This window comes from Sphaerodactylus townsendi, linkage group LG10, assembly GCF_021028975.2.
Source record: "Sphaerodactylus townsendi isolate TG3544 linkage group LG10, MPM_Stown_v2.3, whole genome shotgun sequence".
NCBI lineage: Eukaryota > Metazoa > Chordata > Lepidosauria > Squamata > Sphaerodactylidae > Sphaerodactylus > Sphaerodactylus townsendi.
This window is the reverse complement of record NC_059434.1, coordinates 63,435,841-63,463,549: the sequence shown is the minus strand read 5'-3', so window position 1 is coordinate 63,463,549 and position 27,709 is coordinate 63,435,841. Positions and strand designations below refer to the sequence as shown.

At 42.2% G+C, this 27,709-nt stretch overlaps 1 protein-coding gene across 1 annotated transcript in view; it reads left to right on the top strand.

Moving 5' to 3' along the window:
- Positions 1-1,102: 1,102 nt before the first annotated feature.
- Positions 1,103-27,709, top strand: part of ARSJ (arylsulfatase family member J) — a 42,128-nt gene continuing 15,521 nt past the window's right edge. The window contains exon 1 of the mRNA XM_048510060.1: positions 1,103-1,914. Within this exon, the coding sequence (XP_048366017.1) occupies positions 1,613-1,914 (302 nt within the window). The 5' untranslated portion in view covers positions 1,103-1,612. The remainder of the gene's footprint in view (positions 1,915-27,709) is intronic.

Here is a 27,709-nt window from a genome sequence, read left to right as displayed (position 1 = left end):
GACAAAAGAAACTTTGGCTGATTCCACATGGGCCAAAAACAGCGGTGTGAAAATGGTGTGAAAACAGTTTAAACCCTTTTCTGGCCGTTTTCATGCGGGCAAAATATGGCGATGAAGTCATAGCGGAAAAAGAAGCGTCAAGGCGAGAGCGTTATGCACGCGCAGCAGCGCAGGTGCGCCAGTCGCGCCGTCCCGGCTGGCAACGCTAAACGCCCGGCGCGAAGCCCGGTGTGGCCAATGCAGAGCACGCTTAAAACCACTCTTTTTCCCCATGTGACGCGCCGACGCCTTTCGTGCGAACAGCATACACGGAGCTATGCGTCTAGTAGGCGTCGGGCCTGCACGGCCGCCCAAGTCGCGCCAAGGCATAGCGTCGCGAGACGCAGCTTCACTTAAGCGCTTCCGTGCGAACCGTCACATTTCTGCGGGGCTGCGGACGCCCGCAGCTCCGCCTGTCTGTGTGAACGCTTTTTTTGGGATGCGTCGCAATTTGCGACGTCATCGCGTCGCTGCTTTTGGCCGTGCGGAAACGGCCACTGTTTTAAACCCTTTTACACCGTTTTCACACTGTTTTCACAGTGCTGTTTTTGACCCATGCAGAATCAGCCTTAGGCTCTGGAAAACCTACGCCGGCAAATCCGGTTGGTCTCAAGGGCCCAATTGACTTGAATCTAGTGTTTCCAACACAGCTACCCTCTGAAAGTATATTAAGGCTGTCGCAGCAAATTTAAACCAGAGTCCAGCGGCAATTCAAAGACTGTCATTTACTCCCGCACAAACTTTCACGAATCATCCTGGTCGGCGCCCCTGCAGTCCTCATTTGCGCGCATCGCCTGGAGCGTTCTCTGTGAGAAAGACGACCGGGAATTCGGCCAGAGAACGACCTTTCGGGCACGCAGCCGCAGTAAAAGGGGCGGCGGATGAGGAAGGGACAGCTGACCAGCAGAGGCGACCTCTGCCGCCTCCTCAGCGCCGCTCGCCCTCTGCGCTTTCCTGGCCAGGCGAGTCCAGCAGAGAGGCGCTCGCGCGCGCGCGCGGGGCTGAGCCTGGCAGGTAGGCTGGAGTTTTGCTCGGCGCGCTCGCCCGGGATGGGTGGGAGAAAGGGAGGCGGGAGACGAGCGCAGCGGGGCAGAGCACAAGCGAGTGGCTGCCTCGCCTGCCGGCTTTCAGGCGGCGCCCCCTCAGCACTTTCCTTCCAGCCCGGCAGGACCCGCGGACTTGCCTGGAGTTGGTCCCGCGGCAGGAGACTGAGCCCGGCGAAGAGGCGCCGCTGAGGCGCTGTCCTGCTTCCAGCACTAGTAGCCGCGCTGCATATCTGCCAGTTTGCAGGACCGGGCAAAGGAGGGCGCCTTGCCCGCCTCTTCGGGGGTGAGGGTGAGGATGGCGAGGGGTTTGTGCAGAGCGGCGGCCGCCATGGGCGTGCTTTGAACGAGCCCGGGCCCTCCTGCTGTGACTGACCTCGCCCTCGGTGGCGCCTGGCATGGGCTTACCCCCCTTCCCCGGCCCCGACGGGGCGCCCCTCCGTCTCTAACCGCCGCCTCCGTCCAGCTTTACGCCCCCTCCTGCTTGGGGAGGGGTCGTCCAGCGGTTGAGCTGGCTTGGCCGAAGGAAAATGCTAGGCGGGGGGCTGCTGGCCGGCATTTCCGTACTCAGCCTCCTCACCTGTGGTTACCTGGCGGGGGAGCTGGAGGGTGCGAGCAGCGCGGCGGAAGGGACCGAGAGCGAACTGCCCAGCTCGCAGCCGCACCTCATTTTCATCCTGGCCGACGACCAGGGGTTCCGAGACGTCGGGTACCATGGCTCGGAGATTAGGACGCCCACCTTGGATCAGCTGGCGGCCGAAGGGGTGAAGCTGGAGAATTACTACGTCCAACCGATGTGCACGCCATCTCGGAGCCAGTTCATCACTGGAAAGTAAGACGGTGTTTCATTTGGAAGAATAGGCTTTTTCTGCTTTCTTTCTGTCAGCCTCCTGCTAACTAAGTAGAGGCACTTTTCCAATCTCACCCAGCATCAGATGGAATGGCCTATTTCACACTGCACTTTGCTGGCTAGTTTTATTCCAGGGCAGGTTTGGAGAGTTGTGGGTTAATGGAAAATACGGCGAAATGTGTGCTTTGTTAACGCCCCCCCCCCCACGCCCCAAGGGGTTGGCACTGAGAACTACCCACTTCATAATATTATGATAGCAATTGATTAACGTGGATATGCACAAAGGCTTCTTGTCACTTCCTTCATACAGACTCCACAGTCAAGTGATCATCCAGATCCATTTCAGGGATTGTCTATCACAGTTGGGTGTAAGGAAGTAAATTTGTACAAGAGGGACATTGTTGGCAAAGTTTCAGAAAAGGTCTCACTAAATGAATTAAGTTCAAGTTTGTCACTGCAACTTTCTTTGCAAGTCATCAGAATACACTGCTGACAACTATAATTGGCCAAAGTTAATGAAGCTGAAATTGCTATCCAAACTAATTTTGGTATTAACAGAAATCTGAGGTCACTTACAGTGCAATCCTAAAAAATGTTACTACAGTTTAAATCCATTCATTTCAGTGGGCTTAGACTGGAGTGACTTCACATAGGACTGCACTGTTTGATAAGAAAGTTTTAATTGGCTTTTTTGACTTCCTGTGCCTCTGCAATACCACATGAACTCATGTTGTTCTATCCATTCACATGTCAGTGTTGTCAGAACTATAAACATTCCTTATCATATTGTGGCATATTTTTAAAAATGGGTTTATTGCATTCCATACCAGATTAACTACATTTTAAATGCTTGTGTTAAGGGCAAAAATATTTGTTTCTTTGCTTGTGAAAGGACTTTATAATATGCAGCTTATTAATAGAAAAGCTCACATTTTCTATTTAACGTGTATTTATTTATAGGCTACCTTTCCTATAGAAGACTGTCACTTTCTGTATTTGAACTCTGTGTAAACTGTACTCATATGTTTCAGATTTCATACTTGTTAGTTGCTTCCTGCAACTCCTTTGGATAAATGTCAGCTTACTATGTCCAAAATACTTAATGTGGAATTTCTTTTTATTGAAAGTTGTAAATGTATTACCAGTGTCACCAGAATTACTACAATCAAGCATATCATTATAACTGTAACATTTTTAACATGTGCCGCATTTGACAACCTTGATCATTCATCCTGAAAACTGTGTGCAGTAGGTTGGTTTCTGAATCACTTTGCATGGTTTTGAAATCTGGGTATTCAGATTTAAACTGATGTGATGCTAATCAAACTACACCAGCTTCAGATAATCACGGCTACCTACAAAGATAGACTTAATCTTATTTGGGCAACTTCCTATAGAATAATATCTTTGTGAAACTGAAAACCTTGAAATTTTGTTACTCATCCTAATCTCCCTTTACAAGACTGTTGGGATCTAGAATTATGTACATAGATCATACTAATATCCAAAATTTAGGGTTTTTTCCTTTCTTTTTTATTAATGGCATCTCTATCCCTACTCCAGCTATTATACAAAAATTGAGAAAGGCATTGCTCTTCATACACCTCAACTTTTAATAATTTTTTTCCTTATGATAGACCACCTTCAAACAAATTCTATTCACAAATGAAATATCCCACCTTGTGGCAACTTTGGTAATTACTTATTTTTACCTGGACCATTAATTTATATGTCTTGGGCCATAGCTCTATGCTAATGAAAAGCAAGTTATGAATATCTTTATGTACTGATTTGTGTTAGTGTTATGTGGAGTAGAATTCATGGGAGGAATCATGACAGTTATCAAAGTGCATGAATGTCAAAAATCTGTGTCCATAATAGTATTAGTTAAGATGTAAACTGCTTTTGCTTTTATTGGAACAATTGGAGACAAAAGTATTATGAAGCTATGAATAAGTGCTCTACAGACCGGAACTGCAATTCAGAGTCTGGTAGGCAGTCTTTTCAGGTTGTATGATAGTGATTTGTTTTTGTAGCTATGGAGTATTTTGATCTAGCTAATGATCTATCCCCCTTCAAAGTTGGAGAAAGAGGATCTGGGCTCAGAACACATCAGCTGAAATCCAAAGGAATTTAGCCTGCCAATCTAGATTGCTAACTATGAAGCACATACTGTTTAAATTAAATAAAGAGAGAACTAAAATAAGTTGAAGGCTGGAGAATCATGATTTTAAAAATGAACTATTCTATAAGTGATTCTGAAATTCCAGTTGCTGTGCTTTTGGAAAATACTAAAGGAAAAATGATATTTGCCTGTGCTTCTTTCTTATTTTCTTTGAAGTTTGCTAGAATGGTGTGATCCAGACTTCTTTGCCATTTTACTTTCAAAACAAGGGTCAGTCTGAATGAAGAGTTGCTGTTTGTACCATTGTAGGTCACAAGGTACATTGATAGTGTTACTTAAATCATAAATAAAGAGAAAGTAGTGGAAGGGTGTGGTTGGTGAATTATCAGAACAGAACATATTATTCCATTTGAGTCCTAGGAACAGGAAGGAATAATTCTAACATTTCTTTCACAACAGCAAAAATAAAAATGTAATAGATACCATTTTATCTTCTTTGACTCTTTATTCCACCTCATGTAATAATAAACTAAAATATGTACATATTTTTTCTCTTTTGAGAGCCAGGATTGTGCAGTGGCTATAGTATGAAACACTTAGGAAACCTAGGTTGCTCAGCAACCACACAGACTACAAATATCTGACATAACCAACTCATCTTATGCGGTGACTGAGGATCCACTGTAAGTGAGCTGTTGGGTGTGTGCAATGTCATGCGGGTAACAGCTTCTATCCTACAAGCATAACATATAGATCACAGCAAATATACTTTCTTGCAAAGTGTGGGCTGCTAACATATCTCAGCTGAAAACCATTCAAACAAATCTAGAACAATCTTACATAGAACTAATGATAGTTGACCTACCCTTGTCTCTGTTCCAAATTGGTATTGGTGAGCTTTGTTTGTAGTGAAAGTTTGGGATAGATTACTCCTTGTGTAAGAGGTTTTGTAAGCCATTACTTTTCTGTTTTGGATCATCAGGTTTTCTCTCTAGATACATTTTACCCACTTTTTGTAAAAAATTCAAGTGTTTCTCTTGCCAAAGATAAGATGTGACTGAAGTCTTGAAGTGTTCCTGGATTCTTTTGACCATTGGTGTTCAGATAGCAAATGGGGCTAGAATTGCTTAGGGCTAATTGCTTAATTTCTTAGTTTGGTCCACCAGCTCCAGCAGTGCCTGCAAAAGGTAGAACTGGCTACAGTCATGCATGTCTTTGATCATCCAGTTGGATATAATAATACTCTAGTCTACATGGAAGATAGTTTGGTAATTTTAACTGATGCAAAATGTGGCAGCCACAATTCTAAAGAAGTCTCACCACAAAGCGCGGCCGCGACTTACCGCAGCCGCCATTGCTGGTGGGGAAGGGACAGCCTCCTAGGTGGCTGCCGCCCTCCCCATTGCCTCGCGAGCTCCCAACAGCTCGCAAGGTTTCTGGCTTCTGTGCCACGCGGGGTAAAAAGCCTCCAGGGAGCCAGGCAGTGACGCCTGGTGCCCTGACGTCACTGGAGGAGGTGGGGTCAGGCAGCCTATTTTAGGCCGGTCCTGTCCTAAACCCTCCCCATTTTGCCGGAGCGAACACGTGTGAGGTAAGTAATGGCGGCTCTGCCGCCGCTTGCAGGTCCCAGCAGGATGCCCGCGGCCTTCCACCCCCCCCCCTTTGCATGCACCCTTTGCCCACGCTCACAGCCTGGTCCCGGCGTCAACTGGGGACCGGCCAGTGGGAGGGGGTGAGAGTGTCCTGGCTTCTGCCCGCCCGCAGCACTCTGCCCGCAGCACTCTGCCCGCCCGCAGCACAATGAGCATGCACCTTCCATCTTGTTACAATTATTATATTGATCAACTGTTTTTCTCCAAAATTCTTTAACTCCGGTAGCAGATCATCATTTTTTTCTCAAAGTTAACTTATCGACTTCCAATGGAATTTTCTTTCCAGTTATCACTCTGAATGAATGGAGTTTCTTCATGTTTGAGAAAGGAGGTAAAAAATAGATTTACCTGCAGAATTAGAGTACTTGAGATGTTAGAAATAAACAGTTCTGGGACTTGGAGTGGGGGTTATAACAGGTACACATGTTTTGGGCACTGGTGATATGAAATGGATAAAGGTAAAACCTCTATACTGAATCACAGCTCAGAAGGTACTATTACTTCAGCTGATATGATGCTATTTCTGCTCTCTCTGAGCAAGCCATCATTTTAAGGATTATTGATAGTGGTTTAGAACATTACAAAATTATAATCTGTTCACAAGCACTTTATGTACAAAAGATGATGAGAACAATCTAGCCAGGGTTAAGCACTTTTAAATCCTACTAATATCGACGTGATTCACAGTGTAATCATATGCAGCATTAGTCAAGAAGTCACTGGGCTTACTAGAGTAACTTTGCATAGCATGTCACTGCATAGGAATCTGCACTGAAAAAAACTGGGACAAAAGGGCTTGCTTGGTTATATTGTGCATGATTTGTCTTACAGTGTAGCAATGAGCAATTTTATTGCTCATGAACTTTTATTTCCTCAGGAAAGCTGTTTTAGCCTCAACAAGGTTTTCTATTCCTGCCTTTAGTTAGAGAAATTCTTGAATCGTTTTTAATGTTCAGAGAATTACTGAGTCATGCACTGCCAGAGGCAAAAAGATAGCAAACTCTAATGATGCTATCAGCTTCCTCAAAAATCTGAATCTGGTGATGATAAAGCATCAAATGGGACATTGATCTGACTTGGAAGGGTCTCTCATATATTAACAAGGAAAACAATAGTTTCCCAGACCACATGATGCACTGATATAATAATGGAAGGACACTGCACAGCATTATATGAATGCAACCTTAGAATAAATATCGTCTGGCCTTTATGGTTTTAGTAGGACCTGATGAATTTTGACAAATGACATAAAATAACATTTCAAGGATCAAGAGAAAACCAACAATGCCAAGTAATATTATCTGGAATTTGTAGCACTCCAATAAAATTCAGTCGTTTGCCGCAATAAAAATTGTCTATTTGCCTAAGAGTTATTTTCTTCCCTTCCTCCCATAATTGTGAGTTCTTGTGAGTGGTATTCCGGGATTTATAGCCACAGCAACAAAGGGGTTTCCCCTCATAAGATAAACTTACTTCCCTCATAGGACATGTTCTTTTTTTTCGCATGGCGCCTTTCATAAAGTTCATAAAGTTATTCTGAAAAAAATCCATTTTTTTTATTCCTCCACACATTAAAAACACTTCTTTTTATTTATTGCATAGCTTTGAAGTCGTAAAGACAGGACTATTCGCAGCCATGGTGATTTTCCAGCAATCTGATTCTTGGTGCCCATACTCTGATTGGATGTATTCATTGTTCCCTGTCTCCCACCCTCAGATGAAAGAAGACTTCCTATTGGTGGTGACTTTCTACAGCCCAACTAAATGGCCCAACCAATGATTCCCCCTCCTTTTTCTCCTGTACAGTACAGCACTTTAACAATGGAAATATTTCCCCACCCCATCCTTCTTTAATGATATAATCAATAGAAATATGATGTTAGTGAACACAAGAAGCTCCCCTGTTCCCTCACAAACGCCCCATCATAGCTACTCTTGTGTACAACTTCATAACTTCACTTTTTCAACAGACAAAATTTTAAAGGGGGCAAAAGGCATTTTCATGAAACAGGCATGCTATAATGATTGTTTCACTACTTTGCTGAGGGAAATGGCAGACAGCATCACTACTATGGGAGAAAACATGCTTGGGGAACTTCACAAAATGGCGGGTGGGCAAAGAGTCTGCCTAAAATGGCGGGTGGCAGTAAAAACATAAATAGCAAAGTAGAGGTAGGGGAAGTTTTCAAATTAGGCAGGAGAAATAAGACATTTCCTGCCAGCTTTGCTCACATAGGGAAGCAGGAAACATCTTCAACTCAGCTTGGAGAAAAAAATGCTAGTTTAGCGATTTTTTAAAAACCCAGGTTGAGAAAAATAAAATGACATGAAAACATTTTTGGGTATAGAGCTGTGCAAACATCTTCTCCAAAATGCTTTTTATAATGTCCTGGAAATGTTATGTTTCTGCTGTGCAGAAAAGATCAGCGAGTTTATTGCACTGTTTTCTAATTTTGTAATCCAGCTTTGTCACATGGTCTGCTATATATAATATGATTTTTCATTACATTGTTCTTCAGTCTTATAAGCCTTGCTTTTCTGTGTGTTTTAGTGCATGCAGTATTTTATAATTTGGTTTACATTGCTATGGAGTAATGGCTGGTTATAGGCATTATGCTGTTCTTCCTGCATTATTTTCAGTTGCAATCTACCCTGAGACTCAGCAAGAAAGACAGACTATAAATGAAGAAAATAAGCAGGTAGGAAATAAGATGCTTCACAATCACGTACAGTTTGTGATATCCAATTGTCTAGTCATACATGAACAGTTGTAAGGACTACAAGCACTCTGATGTCAAACAGTGGCAGCCTGCAAAGTTTCTATCATCTTTTTAATACCATAATCCATGAACAATACCACACCACAAGCGATTTCCCTGACTGATTCCATCCTTGAAGCTGGAACCAGATTTTGGACCAAAAGGGATCCATGTTAACTCTGTATAATCTAGCCAGCAGACATATTTTTTTGCTTACAAGGGAATTAGAAGTATCACGGAGTGAACAAGAAATATCTGGTCTGCAGATTAATAAATGGCTTAAAAAATAACGAGTGAGCTTGCTGGGATTGCCAACTCTGAGTTGGAAAATTCTTAAGAGATTTGGTGAGGAACCTGGGGAAGGACCTCAGCATGGTATATTGCCATCCATTTTCTCCAGGAAAACTCCAAAGCATCCATTTTCTCCAGGAAAACTGTATTCAGTTGTAATCCTGGGAGTTCTCTAAGCCCCACCTTGAGGTTGGCAAACCTACCTTGTTGAAGTAAAGTATCTGTGACCAGAAGCCAAACAAATGCCTGAGGTATACTAAAGTTCAGAACTTGTGCATTGGGCTCTAGAGTCCTAGGAATCAATTGCTCTTCCAGCATTTTTATATTTATTATATTCACTCCTCATTCTCGAATAACTCGTATTGAATTAGAGTTCTGGATGGCCTATGATAAGCCTTTTCTGAATCTACTGTGGATTGAACTTCTTTATATTGGCACACAAAAGCTTTGCAGCATTATGTGCTTTCCTTCTTTATGTTGGAGCTCTTCAGATCATTTGGCAAGCTAATTCTGTTAGGAATTCTTAAGGTCGTGTTAGATTGTCCAGTCTTCTTATATTTGAGCGTGTTCTCATGCAAAACATGGGTGGGGGGACGGAATACCAAGGCAACATTACTAACACAAATATACTATGCAGGATTTTAGCAGGTTGCTTCCTTTCAGGTTTTTTTAAAGCCTTTAAGGAGCACCAGAACGTATCAGCCCCGACTTTTGATGTTGTCATTCCTTTTATACTTTCAGCTGGCAGACTCTGATGTCTGTTTTCTCTCCTACGTGATCTTTTTGATGTCACTCTGTACAAATGTACTTCTCCTGTGAAAAGTTTCTTAAGTTAAAAATAATATTCTCTTAATCAACAAACATTTTCCCAGTATACGATGAATCATCTCTGCTCATCATAGCAACAAAAAGTTCCCAAACAAGCTAATCATGGGGCTAGTAGGACAAATTTTTAAAAATACCATAATGTTAAATGGAATGCAGAACATCTAAATCAGGGGTCGGGAACCTTTAAAACTCAAAGAGCCATTTGGACCCGTTTTCCACGGGAAAACACTTGGAGCCGCAAATAATTTTTGACATTTAAAATAAAGATAACACTATATATATTGGGGTTTTTTCCTACCTTTTACTCCGCTCATTCTGAGAAGCGCATGGATGCGCCCACCCTGCTGCCTGCAGGGCAGGCAAGGATGGGGCCTGGGGCTCGGCCTCGCCGGCCGCCGGGAAAGCGCCCACCCCGCTATAACGGGGCGGGTGAGAGGGGAAGCCCATGGCACAGCCCAGCCGATCGCAGGCAGTTGGTGCGCCCGCCCTGCTGCCTGCAGGGCAGGCAAGGATGGGGCTGGCGGCTCTGCTTGTGGAGCCACGGTGCAAGGGCAGAAGAGCCGCATGCGGCTCTCGAGCCGCAGGTTCCCTACTCCTGATCTAAATAAATGATGTTAAGAGAAATCAGCATAATGGCACTGAAGGTAATAAAATATAATTGCATGAGGAATGATTTACACTTTTTAAAGGATTTTGCAGTTTTTGCAAAATTCAGTCCCTTGAATTATTAATTTTTTTAATAAAAGGTATAACATGTGGAGTGGGCATGGGGCAATACACAAAGGCCCCACTGCAAAGATGGTGTCAAACAACTGGCAGCTCAGGACCAATAGTGTTACAAGGATTTCTTAACTGATGCATACCCAGCAGTTCTGATGGAAATTCCATTGGATATTTTGCATTAGATCGTAGTGCTTATTCCCATCCAGATGTACATCTGTGTTCAATTTGCATATTTGGTTCCAAGTCCAGCAAGGGAATCTGAACATGGAAGTGTGCTTCTTTGGGCATATCCCTGAAAGGATTGTGGGAGAGGTCCATGTGTTAGCACTTCATGCATTACAGTTTTTTCCACTCAGAAGAGCAAGACTCCCAAATCAGTGAAATAAAGGAAAAAAATTGGTCTTCTCGCCTTGGTGGGATTGGTTTTACCTGAATGTATCAAAAATGAGATTGGTTCACACACCAGCACAGCCTGATATAAGTGTATGCATATCTCCATTTAGGTGGAATGGAGCAGCCACTTTGACATGGTGCAGACTTGGCAAAAACAATTTATGCGTACTTTTGGGGGGTACCCTCAATTCAGTTCAGTTAAATATGAGCTTAAAAGAAAGGGAAGCATTTTGTTATCTTTAATAAATTGAGATAAAGGCAATTAGCACAGAACACCTATTTATTTAAACATATAAAACAAAAAACACATTTAAAATCATTACTCAGGGCTGCTACTAAATGAGCTAATTAAATAAACATTGAGTATGAAAGATATAAAAAAATCTTTAAGTTGCAGTGCAAGGTGATGTGACCCAATTGGGTTCACCTTTTCTTCAATCAATCCATGCTTCACTGATTTACTACAAGTGCTGGAATTCAGTTCTTCAATTACTATAACTTTCTCTTTGCCATAAAAGTGTAATACAAGACCTTTTACTCTGCAACCTGATATGAGATGAGAATGAAGTGTTTTTTGAAAAGCAGATGTTTGATTCACATGTATTGTATCCTAGATTAAAATCTTTCAGAACAATGAGTATGTTTGTTGGACACTCCTTGTTAGACATAGCCGGTTTGCCATTAAGCTGGTAGAACATGTCAGGTTGATGGCAAGGGTGCGATTTAAGCACAGCATTCAGTTCCTTTGTACAGCAATCCCTGCATTTATGTTTGTGTACCCCTATAAAAGGAAATATACAGCACTTAAGAGAAGTATGTGTTGGAATATATGAGGCAATGATACTGTGCCTGTTTGGAACGCACTTCTACTTTATTTCTGTTAGTATTTCATTCTTTCCCAAAGGCCCAGGGCTTGCAATGAGTTGAATGAACTATTACTAAAGTATGCTAATGCAGAATGTTAAAAGCAGGTGATTCAAAAACACTCCTTTTCCTTAGCTCAGTTTAGGGATAGTGCTGCCAAAACTGGTGGAGGACAAAGGAAAGACATGGAAAGAGAAAGCAAATCTCTTTTACCAGTAAGTTCTTGGAGGTGGGTTGCAGCAAGCTTATCTACTTTCTCATCTTAATGTCTTCCTGTCAAGCTGCCAGAGGAGAGGTGCACTTGTACTCTAACAGTTGCCACACTTCTCTCCTGTAATACTGCCTGTGGTGCAGGCAAAGCAAGCAGAAGAGTTGGTTTTTATACCCCCTTTTTCTCCACTGTAAATGCCCTACAATTGCCTTCCCTATCCCACTCCAACAGGCACCTTGTGAGATAAGTAAGGCTGAGAGAGTTCTGAGAGAACTGTGACTAGGCCAAGGTCACCCAACAGGATTCATGTGGAGCCAGTGGCATATCAGCCCAGGGACAGGGGATAACTAATCTGGTCACATGGGGGGTGCAAAATCGGGCCCCCACATAACCAGATGCTTTCGTGAAGATGACGAGGCTGTCTCATCATCTTCAGGCTCCCTCAGCCCCACCCATGTCATCATCAATGTGGGCAGGGTCAGGGAAGCCTGAACAATATGTAGTCTTCGGACTCCCTTGGCCCCGCCCATGTTGTGGGAGTGACAATGTGGGCAGGGACGAGAGAGCTCAAAGGTGTGACGCCCTCCCCACCAGCTTCTGCCCCTCTCAGGCTCTTCCAGCCTCTGTAGATGTACTTTTATAGGCATGGGGGCAAGGCCTGGGGATGGGGCCACACCCCAAAGCCATGCCCCTGGCCTCCATGCCTATAAAAGCAAATCTCCAAAGGCTGGCAGTCGCTTCTGCTCTCCCCAGGCTCTAGGGAGGGCAGAAGCTGGGCTGCGGGGAAGGAGGGGGTGGGCCCTGCCCCCAGGCCCTGCCCCCAGGCACAGGGGCGTGCCAGGAGGTTTGTTTCCAGGCGCCATTTTCCCCCCATATGCCTTTGTGTGGAGCAGAGGGGAATCAAACCCAGTTCGCCAGATTAGTGTTAATAGGAAGTGCCCAAAAGGATAATTTGGTAGTAAAAACAGTTTATATAAGGACATTATTTTAATCCAGCTCAATACGGCCTACATTATTTTATTTCTAGCAGCTGATAATAACGACATTCTTCTATCAGCTTCTTAAATACAAAGTGTCCTACTTACCAGTGTGAAGTGAGCTGCATATGACTATTTGCTTATTTTTGCAACAAGCTATCCAAGTAATGGCAATAGTGACAACAACTTAAACTTCCTGACTAGAAAAACAAAATTGAACAAAAGAAAGGGAGGGTCAGTATACACTAGAAAATAAGGCAAAACCAAACGAATCGTGATTAAAAATATAATATGAAATTCCCCTTTTTTCTGTCAAAAGTAAAAAATTTCTGGCACACATTGAAGATCTTCATGTGGGGGATTTTTCAAATTAAAAGTAGGTACTTTCTCCTTTCAGTCCAACAGAGGTGTTCTTGTGTAAATAGGAAGTTTCATATTAAATTTTAATCACATCATTTTCACTTTATCTTTTACTTTTGTGAATGGCAGTGATGGTGGAAACTTTCAAAAGGAGGGAAATAACAGGTATCAGCCTAGGGAAAGCTGGAAGCTCCTCACAAAACAAAAGACAACCTCACCCTGTGAAATTTCACAGGTGGTAGAACTATAATATACAAAAGCATTTGCCAGCATTCCTTTGCACTTTAGGGTGATTAAGAAATGGAACTTGGCATGGGTCTGTGTAACTAGCAGCGGGATTCCCTGAAGGCATAACAGATTTAGCACCCACCCTAATGTTCTCACTGAGTTCATTCCTTTACTGCCTCTTACATAAGTGTATAGCTGTCATTAATTCTTACATAGAAACTTGGGGATATCTACTCACAAAGGATGGGAAGACTGATATGGAAATAAACGAACCAAGAGTTCAACAACAAACCAGCACTGGAAAAGATTTGTGGCAGGGGCCTTTTATGCACAATTATAATATCTTGAGAAATGCAGTAATACCGTAGATCTTCATTGCATTACTGAATGTATTACTCAGAAAGTGAGTTCCAAGCTGGATCTGAGCATTAGAGTTATCACAATGTTATTAAAGGAAACCTATAAATATTGCAGTGTCTAGATTGTGAACCATTACTTTTCCTAGACATAAGCAAGAGACAAGGTTTGTGAAAAATGGTACAGATTATATCAAGACTTTCCATTTCATCCTACTTTGTTGTAAAATACAGATCTGACAGTTGGAAATGTTATTTTTTATTTTGTCTGTAAAACTTATAGGAAAGCCTTCACGCTGTAGTGCAGTGATGGCGAAACTTTTTGAGACCAAGTGCCCAAATGGCAACCCAAACCCCACTTATTTATCGCAAAGTGCCAACACAGCAATTCAACCTGAATGCTGAGGTTTTAGTTTAGAAAAAAACGGTTGGCCCCCTCTTCCTCCACCCCATCCGCTTGAGCAGGGGCCAGCCTGCTCTAGCCTCCAGCATGTCCTGTGCGCACTGCTCTGTGCCTCTCTAGCATCTCTGCCTCCTCTGTGCTCCCCCCTCAGGCAACAGCCACCTGGAGCACAGGCACCAGGCCCGCCAGCCGAATCTTCCCTGCTCACCGTGGTGTGCGCATGTCGTGATCAGTGGCCCAGGACAGCCTAGATGTGTGTGTGTGGGGGGGGTGATTTTCTGCCCCCCCATGACGAACTCTATGTGTGCGTGCCCACAGAGAGGGCTCTGAGTGCCACCTCTGGCACCCGTGCCGTAGGTTCGCCATCACTGCTGTAGTGTTTAAAGCCTCTGACAAGGACCTGGGAAACCTAGGTTCAAATCTCCACTCACACCATGGAAGCTTGCTGGGTGAACTTGGGCCAGTCACACACTCTCAGCCCTGACCCTGGCTAGTATTTGGATGGGAGACTTCAAAGGACTACCAGGATCATGATGCAAAGGCAGGCAAGGGCAAACCACCTACAAATGACTCTTGCCTTTAAAACTCTACAACAGTGGTGGCGAACCTTTGGCACTCCAGATGTTATGGACTACAATTCCCATCAGCCCCTGCCAGCACGGCCAATTGGCCATGCTGGCAGGGGCTGATGGGAATTGTAGTCCATAACATCTGGAGTGCCAAAGGTTCGCTACCACGGCCCTACAACCTTCTATCTGGCTGAAATTGAGTAGACATGATCCCTTTGGCAAGGGGTAGACTCTGAACATTTCATGAACAATTTAAATGTGTAGTCCAGTGAAACAAAAGGAAATTAAAGTACATTACTACAAAAATGAATGACATTTTGAAGACAAACATTAAATGAAAAAATAAGACCAAGGAAGAAGGAACATGTGAGCACACTGCTTGTTCTCCTATTTTATTTTTATGTTTTAAAATGTCTGCCCAACTCTTATAATAGTTCAACACAGCTTACAATAAACATTAAAATTACATTTGTATAACAAGTTACCAATACAACTATATATAAAAAGAGAAATTGGACAACAACAAGACTATAGTCATCATTATTCATGACTTCACTATACTGCCTCTCAAATAATTCAGGCTTGCTTATCTTCCTAAGTGCTGGGAGGGAAGGAGCTTCTTGAAGTCCCGAAGGGTTGGATGACTATGGAGAAGGCTCGAACGTGTAGCAGTAAGATGAGGCAAGTGCAAACATCTTCATTGAGAATGATGAGGTTTTCCCCCTTGAGCTCACATTGGCCGAATTCCCACTGAAAATTTAATCTAGATACAACCAAGTTTCAAAAGAATCGGCACCTTTTCATCCAGGTTCCAAAATCCTCACTGCAGCATGTTTCTAGTGAAGACATCTAGGCCTGACCCTTGGGGGAGGGGGTGCCTGCTGTCAGGGGGGCAATTGTTAAGCTAGCAGCAACAACATTTCAGAGTAACTTTAGGAGACCCTCCTGCTTATACCACCCAGGTTTGGTGAAGTTTGGTTCATTGGAGCCAAAGTTATAGACCCTCAAATGTGTAGCCCCATCTCCTATTAGCTCCCATTGGAAACAATGGGGGGATGGGGGCACCCCCTTTGGGAGCCCATAGCTTTGGACCCCCTGGACCAAACTTTACAAAACCTGGATGGTATCAGTTGGAGACCCTCCTGATGACACCACCCAGGTTTGGTGAAGTTTAGTTCATGGGAGCCAAAGTTATGGACCCTCAAATGTGTAGCCCCCATCTCCTATTAGCTCCCATTGGAGTGGCTTTTTTTAAAAAAGGTGCATATACAAACAGGTCCAGGAAAATCCTGTTATAAGGGCGGGGAGGAGCGCCAGAAACGGGACTGATCTGTGTTCCGCAGTTTGGCTGTGAGGAGATCTCGAGGGAACCTGGATATTTCCCAGAGCCCCCCGGGGATGGGGCGGTTTACTAAATTGAATTTATTATTATTATTATTATTATTATTATTATTATTATTATTATTATTATTATTATTAATCATCATCATCATCATCATCATCATCATCCCAGAATTAATCGCCAGTAAGGATATCACCATTTAGAATTGAAGCCATTCATATTCAATATACTTGGAAGGAACTGGTAAGATCTGCTACAGATTTAAATGAATGCTATTTTTGTAGAGATAATTTTGAGAAAACTTATTGCGACCAAATGGAAGAAAGCTATCCGGCGATATTACACAGATGAAATCTGAAAAGGCTAAATATTTTTGGTTTCCATGGTAACTGTGACTATTCACAAATAAGATTTAGGTAGTAATGTTTAAGTTTTCATGGTGATTGCTGGAATTATAAAATGTAGACATAGAGTTGATAGATGCAAATATGCTTACCCAGAAAATTATGCTTTTTCTGATTCCCTTAACAGCCCCATTCGGGGGGGGTGGGCTTTAGGGAGCAGAACTGCCTTGTCCGATGCATTTGTCCTCCCTGGAACGCTTCTCTCAGCAGAGGTGGCAGATGCACCAGTGGCTGCTTGTCCCCCAGCCCCACACTGCAAAACCCAGAAGTCCAGGCTGTGGCGGGGCTGTGCTGGCAACCCACTCAGATGCCAGCATGGGGGGAGGCATTCCTGGCAGGGCAGCCAACATTAGTCAGCTCAGCTCCCTCCCTGGATTGAGGGACAGGAGTGTGGTGCCCTAGCCCTTGGATTTATGCCACCCTTTTGGTGGCATAAGTCCTATTAGCTCTATGGGGCTTTCCAGTGGGGGCAAGGGAGTTTTGAAGCTGTTTCTTGCTACCTGAGCCAACAGAAAGTCCTCTTGGAGGTGGCAGGGTGGTGCTGCATTTGCAGTGTCCGGTTGCCTCTGAATTTGAATGGGACTGTAATTTGCTTTTATTTCTGCTTTAAAGAACAACACTGTAATTGGAATTAACCAGAACAGACTATATAGTTTAGTGAAATAAGGAATTATGAGGGGAAATGATAGGTGTATAATAGTGTCTTTTTCTTTCTTATTCTTCACTCCTAAGTACAAAGGGTTGGATCAGCAGAAGACTCCTATACACACTAGAGTCCTTGTTCTAAGTTAAACTTGTTGTATCTCAATAAGTATTTATGCTTGGCTCAAGACATTGGCCCTTTTTGCACATACCTTTTAAAATGTTTTGAAGAAGGAAATAAAACATTTCTTCTGTGGCGTTCCACATTGTTTTTTTCCCTCTTACAGTTTGAAAACATTTTATTTCCAACCTGGGAACATTTTATCTGAAAACCCTTTTACAATGATTCTTTTGGGTGAAATACTTTCAAAATGTCTTCCCTTGCTGTGTAGGCATATTTAAAATGTTCTATTTTTTCCTGCTGCATTTTCCCTGCCTCTGTGCCATCCCTGGACTTCCCCTTCGGCCCCATTTTATTGCGTCTCAGAGCTTACTCCATTTCCCCTTGCCTTGATTACACACAGCAACAGAGAATCCATGCATCAGTTCTTCAAAGCATCAATTCTATGAATAGCCAACAAAGAGGGGGGACCCCTTGCAGAGGCCATGAAAAGTTTTGAGGGGGTGAGTACAAATAAACAGGAGGGGGTTTGAAAATGTTCTGCAAATGTTCTGGGTGACTTCTATTGCAAGGTTCATTGTGTATGTGATTGTAAATATTTCAATATATCTAGCATTACATTGCAGCAGAGCTTGGAAGCTAAGCAGAATCAGCTGCTATTAGTACCTGGATGGGAGACTATCTTGATTGCAGTTTTAACCACCATGAGCAGTGCTGCTTGTGAATTTGTGTTTCTATTCCTGCATCACCAGATCTGGCAATTATAGTTATTACTCACGCTTGGTAAGCCTATGAGTCTGAAACTCAAATAATATCATGGCCCAAAATAGGTAAGATTTAAAAAGCAAAAGACATTTTGGGTGAAACTTTCAATATACAATTAAACGGCATTAAAATGTTACAATTTCTGTAAAGTACCATGCTTCAGAACATCCAGTTTTTCTTTATTAAAGGAAGTTTCTTGAGACACTATCCAGATATCAGTAGCTCTCCTAACCTCAAATAATGCAAAAATTCAGCACAGATCACTGCTATCTAGAATAGAAATTTAGAGTAGTGGTGTGGATCCTGAAATTTCCAATCTGAAAATCTATGAAAATAAGGGCATTGGATTATTACTATCATTTCAGGAATGGTAAAAACATATCTAGAATTCTTAGACATTATAAAAAAACAACACTGCCCCTGGAAAATGTTGCTTTTGATGTTTGGGTAAAGAAACGGGTATTATCCCTTTTTCTTTACCACCACCCAAACCTGCACCTGCTGCTCTGTTATTTTCAGAGGAATTTATTCATTTATTGAATAAATAAGGTGGCCAAAACAGTGAACATTAAGCATTAAAATATTTCCAAATCAAAAACCTTTAAAATAAATTATATGTTCAGTTTTTAAAAATACAAACACCGAAGACCAGGGAGGAAGCCAGTAACAGTTATTGAAAGCAACCCAAACAAAACAGAATATCTTTAGCTAGTTGTGAAAAACAGTAATTAGAGTCAGACAAATCTCCTGGGGGAAGGAGTTCTAAAGCTTTGGCACCAGAATCAGAAAGGTTCTTTCTTGGATTTCCACTTATCTAACTTCAGATATAGGGACCATTGCATTATACTGGAGTGTTTTTTGGTGAGGTGACTTCCTTCTATCTTATGACTGTAATGCTGGGAAGCATGAAACTATGAAGGCTAGTTGATCATCTTGATTCTCCCCAATTGTTGCTGTTTCTGCTGGCCAACCAGCAGCCAAGTGGGAAGGACCCACAAAAATCATTTTACCTATGTGGTTCTGATTACTATGTGTTATGGTAGCAGCATGCAATGGAGCCATGGAAAAGCAGCTCCTATACAGAAATTGTAGCAACTGAAAAAGGCCTAATCTGAAAAAAAGTACTTACTTGTATTGGCATTTGGTGATGGGGTGGGAATTAAAAGTATTATTAAGCATTGAACAGGAATTTTATAGACCTTTATCTCTAGACTTTGTTGTTTAGGAGTTTGCAGTCTACTAACATAGTTTTACTCCATGAAGGCTTCAGGAGACACCCTGTATTAAGTCACATCAGGCTGTGAACCACAGTTTATAAAACAAATGGGGAAATCACCATAATTGGAAGAGTTTGGCTTGGACTTTCTGAAACACATTGTAAGCACATTCCTCAAGAGCTGAGCAGGAGGAAGTTGAGTGGGAGGAAGCATTTTGTCTGGAAACAGAATAAAAATTTATACGTATAATATATTATTCTTCAAAGAATAGAACTCTTTCAGGGGGCGTCCTTTGTTCTCCATGGTAAAAGAAACCTTTCCAGATCTGCTGTAAACTTGATTGACAACATGCTCTGTGATACACACCTACTCATACGTGTTCTTTTGTTTCCAGAGAGATTATCTTGCTGTAGCTCACCTATACAGTCTAATTAATACAAAAGTTACATGGAAACTTAAGTGTCCTTTTATACCTTTTTTCAGTAGGGTTTCAGTACCAAAAAAGTACTTTTGGTGTAGCACAAATAATTATCCACTATTCAAGTTTATAAAGATATTTTACATTTACACTACTGTGTGGTACGAAAGATAAACAGAAAACATTTTTTAATAATTGTACAGAGGTTCATTATAATTGTCCTCCTGCACATGGAATCTGCTGCACAGGAATGTCCCTGCCTTGCTCTTGGTAGAAAGTAATTTCTGAACTTGCTGGATAAAACATTATAGGACTTGCTGAACCCACAGTTCAGGCCCAGGAGTATCCCACATACCAGCAAATCTGGTAAAAGTCATCCGTCATGAGCAATAACATATAATAGCACTGAAAACAAAACCCACAGCAGTCAATTGAAACTAATTAAAACATTAATTAGAACACACGGTAGACTAGATACTTAAAAACAATTAGAACAACAACAAAGTACAGAAGAGGGACAAATGGGAACTATGCATTAATTTTTTAAAAAAGCTTTGCCCAAGACTAGAGCAGAATAAAACAAGATAGAATACAAAAGAACAGTTGTTAAGTAAATAATGTTCACATTAAAACAATAGCTATCAACATAGTTAACCAAGGACCTCTAATCCTACTTGCAATCCTGAAATTTCAGGATTCTTATCAGAGATCATCAGTGAAAGATAAAACAATCTGTGTCTCCTTAGATAATCCGTGAGTATTGGAGTGATATAAATACCATGTAACTAGCACAGTCAAACAGAGCATGTTCTACCATTTCTACACTTCTGTCTCCACAAAGACATAATTTTTTTCCCATTGGAATCTTTTCTATGTCTCCCTTCTGTTACTGATGAAGGAAGTGCATCACAGTATACCAGGGTAAACGTGCTTCTGTATTCTGGATCATCTAGGTGTGTGCAGTAGGGCATCGGTATGGCCCAATGCACTGTACTTGGGTCATATAATAACTTATTTCACTGATTTAGATCATGTTGCCTCTTATCATCCAGAATATGCTGTTTTAATAAGAGCCCTACTCTGATCATATCCCAAAGGCATGCTGTGAAAGACCATACATCTGTAATTGGCATTTAGAGATGTTAGGAACCCAGCATGGTGTAATGGTTAAAAGCAGGTGGACTCTAATCTGGAGAACCAGGTTTAATTTCCCACTCTTCCACGTGAGCGGTTGAATCTTATCTGATGAACCAGATATGTTTCCCCCCTCCTCCATTCCCACTGAGTGACCATGGGTTTGTCACAGTTCTTTGGAACTCTCTCAGTCCATCTCACGAGGTGTCTGCTATGTTGAAAGGAAGGGAAAGGAGTTTGTAAGCTCTTTTGAGTTTCCTTACAGGAGAGAAAAGCAGGTATAAATGCAAACTACTACTACTACTACTACTATTACTACTACTACTACAGCAGCAGCAAAGCAAAAGAGCCTTGTACTATCATGAGTGTGAGACCTACAGGGGGAAAAACAAATTTTAGCTAGTAAGTGAAAACTGCTATACATAAATTTTGTTTGAGATCAGTGGATTAGATGCTGGAAGGTGGAGAGGACATTTTGAATGTTGGGGGCCAGCAACCGAAAAGACCTTTCGTGGTCCCCCACTTCACCACAGAAGAGAAAACAAAAAAGGGCCTGAAATGTGATCCCCATTTCTGGCTAGGACTATATGGGGCAGGCTATCCTTTTAATGGTATTAGGAATGGGTAAACAGTACAGACGTCAACTATAAAAGATGATAAAGAAGGTTAATTTCATTAGGTTAATTCACATCAGAGAGCCTTGTTTAAAAATTATTTATTCTGTTTTGCTGAATATATATACTGTTTAAATAAGACAGTTTTAATTAAGTACACTATCCTAAGTGCAGGGGTCTTTTTTAGCATATATGTAAGGTAAAAATCCATTAAGATGGGATTATAGTGTCCAACAGACTGTCTGGAATTCTTGCCTTGCCGTGTTTTAATTTGTTTTAGATTTTTTTTCTTGCCACTGAAGCGGAGTCCCACCAGCGCACTCTAACAGTATCTATGAAAAGTCACCCTCTTACATTGGCTGAACTCTACCACACACCTTTTGTCAAGTGATGATATTTGTGTAGCAGATCCATTTAATACAGTTTTATCTTAACCACATCAAGAGGAAGGTCTGCTGTTCCACAGTGTGATCCATGGAGTTAGGTTTTTGTTCTTGTTTTTGGAGGATTCCTCTTTGTTGACCTTAGAAGATATGAGCCTGTGATAATACACATGACATAATCCTGTAGGGAAACATCATAAATTCATTCTGTGGATCTGAGAACGATAATTCCCCAAATTATTTATGTAGGGCTGTATAAATATGGGAAGGGATAGAAGCATATGTACCTTAGCAAGGAAAAAACACATCAGCATGAAACAGTTTGCTGTTTTTATTTCATAATCAAACCTACCTTACATTTTTCATGGATAAATATGTTTGATTATTTTTGTGACTTCACTAGTCAAGCTCGCGACGTCTTCTAGGCCCCCCCACGCCACCAAGAGTGCTGGCGGGCGCGGGGGTGCGCAGCAGAGGCTGCTGACACCGCAGGAGAGGCGGTTCACATGAGCCTTCACCGTACTTCTCCACGACGTCCCTGCTGCCGCCTCTGCTGGTTGCCGGAGTTCTCGGCTTCATCGCTGCCCTCCGACCCCTGGAGGTCGGAGGACAGTGTGGGCGGGGCTCCGACGGCCAGCAGGCGACGACGAGGACATCATTAGTAGAACGGAGGAGGGCGACGGTGGGAAGACGCTTCTTCCCCAACAACAACCCTTTAAAGGGTTGTTGTTTAGGGCGGCCTGACGCCGCCCTGGGGGGAGGGAAGCGCATTCAGGTCGCCACTGCTGCGTTGCAGCAGCGGCGCCTGTGCGAATGGCGGCCTGGGGGCGGCGTTTTTACCGCCCCCAGGCCGTCGTTTATGGGCCGTGCGGAAACGGCCTAGGTCTCAGAATATACTACACAGCTAGCTGTATTAACTTTAGTGCCCCATTTTGCTGACTGACTGCTGTCTTTTTCCTGCCCCATAACAACTGATGTGACTGAAACTAGATCTGGAAGTTACTATGCCTGTGTGTGATTTGGCAGATAGGCAGTAGGCTTGCAGTTCAGTATTGTGGAAAGGGCAGAGAGACAACTTCTGGAAACCCAATTTCTTGTGCGCTTACAGTCTCTAGCTCTAGGTAGAAAATAAAATAATAAACTTTTTAAAGAGTCATGGAAAGGAAAGACAAAGCAATTTCACATTAGGTGTACAATGCCAAGTAATCAGTATGTCATGTCATCACTTCTAAATTAAATTTATGAAAATTTACATTCAGTCTCATATTATTCTGCCTTTAGTGAATATTAGAGACATATTAAAATGCTGTACTCATTTGACAACATGAAATACCAACATTCTTTCTCCAAACATGCACACTGCCCCCCAAAACATAGTTTTTATTGAGAGAGAGTTGGAAAAAAAATCAGTAAGGAAGATTAAGTAGAGAACAAAATTTAGTATCAGTTGAATTCAGTGCTGTTAAACTGACTTGTTTTTTGTTTTTTTATTTACCTTGCTGCTGTTCTTTGTTATTTCTGAAATCCCCCAAATGTTGCTTCCCACAGGTCTTAACTTTTCTCCTCCTTGAAAAAGCATAAAAATTGAATTGTACTTTCAGTGAGGAAGATTTTGATTTAGTTTAGTAAATTATATTGGCTCGTGTATGTGGCAGGCTACCATTGTAGCCTCTGAATGAATAAAAGAAAGTGCAGTTTGTAAAAATAGTGGTTTACCTAAGATTAGTTAATTAGTGTAATCCAGATTCTGGAGGCGGCCAGGGATGGTGCTGCTGCTGCACCACATAGCTGCCTCCAGGGGGCTTTCTGGTGCTAAGGAAGGCAGAAGAAACCAAAACCCCAAAAGCTCTCTCAATGGAGAGGAAAATGAAGTTGCACCACCCAAAAGGATGGCATGAGTCTGTCCTTCCCACTGCTGATGTCCCTGGGGCAAAAGTCCAGTGGGAGCTGACTAACATTGGCTCTACCTCTGGAACGCCTCCGGGACGCCCTCAGTTGCACTGCCCTATAAGTTAGGCTGACACAATTTTGGAAGTGGTGGCTGGAGGCAGATTGTGCGCTGCGGAGCTCTGTGGTACCTGCCCCCCTCTTTGTTTTCCCTCCCTGCTGGCTTAAGTACCAGTTCCTATGGTAGTTCAGCCTCCATCCCCATCTGGATTGGGCATCCCGTGTGCCTGTTTGGTGTTAAAGACCAGCAATTGTTTAGTTTTCTGTTTTGCTCCAAATACTACAATATAAAGTTTTCCAAGCTTAGTATCAGTTGAATTCAGCTCAAGGCAAGGAGCTTCAAAAGATTTCCCCAAATCACTTTTTATAGAACTGCTCAGTTACGAGAAAGAGAGAGAGAGCTGAAAACTATGTTACTCAATTTTCCCCAGATGCTGCTTGAAATATGTGAGGCTGAGAGCCAACAGAGAGATTGTTACAGTGGCTGAAGGACAGAGTAATGAAATATGCACTTTTTGAAAGCTCTGTTGCTGGTAATGGACTTTAACATGACGGGTATATTTATTATATGCATGTGTAATTTAGCTGTGTTCAGAATATGTTTAAAAATTGTGGCATATTTTTTTTAAAAAACCTTGTGTTTAATCCTTGAATACTGTCGCTAGGATTCATTGTATCCCAAGCAGGATGTTAACTTTCTTTAAGTTAACTTTAGTTTGTTTTTCATTGAAACCATTTGCTGACATTTTAGACAGGCCTGCTGTCAATTTGCATGTCTTCCTAAAATTAGAATTCAGTTACATTATTGGTGCAAATTTCCATAGTTAATATGATAATTACAATAATAACATATTTTATTCACATGTTATTACTGCCAGATGACTCTTAAGGTGTTGTATTTTTATTGTTTTCTTATTGCAATATATGTAGCTCCATTACGGTAAAGCCACCCCGTTCCCCTCCCCCCCCCCCATGCACATTCTCAAGCATTAAACCAGGCATTAGAAAGAATGGAATTTCTGTGCACATCTCTCATATCCACATCCAGCCTCTTTTTCTGTGGCTTGCAACTTACACATTCTACACTACATGAGTAACTTGTACCATACTGAGAAGGAGGGTGAGAGATGGCCACAGACTCCTATTCCCTATAATGGGTTGCTATGGTGATTACATGCACACTAAGAGGGAAAACATTGCTCCATTGAGTCCTATGAGCATTTTATGCATGCATGAGTACTGCACCCACAGCTAGAAAGGATTGATCCCCTACAAATATTTTTCATAGGGCTTTCATCATGTGAAATTGTGTTGTACCAAACCAAATAGCAAAAGCAAAATCTTTGATGTGCCACAGCTGTTTTTTTTTTTCAAAACAGGGGTGTTCGTTGCATTTTTTTGACTTCCTTTCCTCCATCCACACTGGCAAATGTTCTGCTTTATTTTCAGCTGAATAATGGTGTTGGTGAGCCTTAAATAAATGTACTACAGTATTGTAGAGCCCAGGTGAAAATGTCTGTTTACCCAGTGTATGATTTAACAGAACATGTAGCACGGCTGAAGGTTCAATTGAAAGGTTATATAAAGACTGACAGTTCTGAATTATAATGTACACTGCTGTCTGTTCATTTCTTTCTTATCATTATTACTGTAGCATATTCAACAGTACACCCACTTGAGCGGCCACCAATTCATATGATGGCAATAGGTTCACTTAGTTTTTATGCTACATATTTTTAGTGAATTAAAAAAGAAATTCATCTTTGGTTAATCATTAATGTTCTCTCTCCATTCAATGACCACCTTTTTCTGTATGAAAAAAAACAGTCCCTACTATATCTCTGAATTCTCATTGCCACCAACAATTTAAGCAAAGAAGTATGGTAAAGTAATCAGCAAGTGCTGGAGCACTGAAAACTTTATGTAGAGATCACTGCACGTCGTCGGGAATTATCCCCACTGTGGTCACGATACATAGCGTCAGTCATCATGTTATTCTTGTGCATGATGGAGAAAGTTCCCAAATCAGTGGTACTAAACCCAGGACATGGTTTATGCAGCATGGAAACTGAACAATGTTTTCTAATTCCGGTGGAATTCCTGATCGTCTTCAAGGTGCTGGTATTAACCTTCAAGGCCCTTCGTGGCTCAGGGCCCTCATACCTGTGGGACCGTCTTACCCCATATGTCCCGAATAGGCTGCTGCGTTTTGCAATGGCAGAGTTGCTGGAAGCCCTTCAATGATGCGGCTAGCCTCTATCCGGGCCAGGGCCTCTACAGCCCTGGCCCCTGCCTGGTGGAACGCTCTTCCCCCAGCTGTCTGGGCCCTGTGGGACCTTGGTGAGTTCTACAGGGCCTGTAAGACCGAGCTGTTCCACCGGGCTTTTGGTGAGGCTGGCTGCAGATTGGCTGCCCCCTTGTGAGGTCCTGCCATGGTTTTGTCATCTCTGGCAGTGCCCCCGCTGGTTTCATCTTGGGGGCTGCCAGCCCCTCCCAGCCTTAAGGCTGGCCTTAAGACCAGGTGCCACCGATATGATGCTGCATACTGAACTTCAAATGTTTTTAGATGTTTCAATTAATGTATTGGGTTTTATTGCATTGTGAACCAGCTAGAGCCCTCTGTGGATTAGGTGGTCTATAAAATCTAATAGATAAATAAATAGATAAATAAATAAATAAATAATGCTTGCTAATTGCACCCTTTACACTTGTTAACAAGCATATGGTTCTTTCTCCCACCCTGGACATTCCACAGGTATATATACTCCACTTGCTTTACCATCAGATCCTCTGAAGATGCCAGCCACAGATGCAGGCGAAACATCAGGAGAAAATGTTACTAGAACACGGTCATACAGCTCAGAAACCACACAACATCCCAGTTTTACTACACTATTTTTACTACACTGTTTCAAAATCTTTTTACCTGACTGGAACTTTTAGGAACAAGATACATTAAAATTGTATACATAATTGTTATTTAAGACAGTTCACTAGTAGACAGAGAAAGTGAAATCCCATATTTCATGAAGCACATAGTACTTAACATCACTTTGTTCCCCACTGAGGGGCCTCCCATTCTATGGTTTCAACTGAGTATCCTTTTGTAAATTATACTTATTGTCATAATAATGTGTACACAGGTAAAAAGTATGAGTGTCACTTGAAAACCAACTATCTTTTTGTCAGTGAGCTTTGGAAAAGTTCTATGCATGTTTAATCTGTTCTTGGAACAAAATTCAGTTTCTTCAGAAGATTATGAACTAATTTCTGGCATGCATCCATCCCTGGGTATCTGTTGTAACAGCACAATGAACGGGCATCTTCCTATACTGCACTGCCAAGCTTGTTCTCAAAAATTACAGAAGCTTGGGTGGACACGATAATCTGGGGTATCAACTTTTATTATTTTGTGCTAATGCTTTCATATCTTTTTATAGTTTAGCATGAAAGCTTACTACATGATTTCATTATTTGCAAAACAAGGCAAATCCCACAATATGTCAAGGACAAGCAGATTAAAACAACACGCAGAGATCCTGTTCTGACACATGTTCCAGCTCTTATCCACTTATTAGCATCTGCTACTATGTGTAAACACAGAAAACTCATGTGGCCAAGAGGTTGAAAAAATTATCATCTGCTTGTGAAGATGTTGGTTTATGTGCAACCAATATGAGGGATGGAACAAGGGTTATATCTGGAGGCTTTCTTGGAGCTAACCAAACCTTAGTAGTACTGCCATCATCTCAGAGATGCTGGTGGGTGTGCAGATCCAGGAGGCAATAAACTGAAGCTGGGCCTATTGCCTTTCCCTGCACTGCTAGCCTCAGCAGTGTACTTAGTACCTTGGCTATTCAGATAGAGATGTGGCTATAAATGCCAAGCAAAATGGTCTGATGTGCCACTGTTGGCACACATGATGTGGGGGTTGTCTGTCTTAATATAACACTTATTATGTTTGAGTGAAATATAGGCTATAGTGTATTGTCAAAGGCTCTCACGGCCGAATTCAACTGGTTGTAGTGGGTTTTCCGGGCTGTGTGGCTGT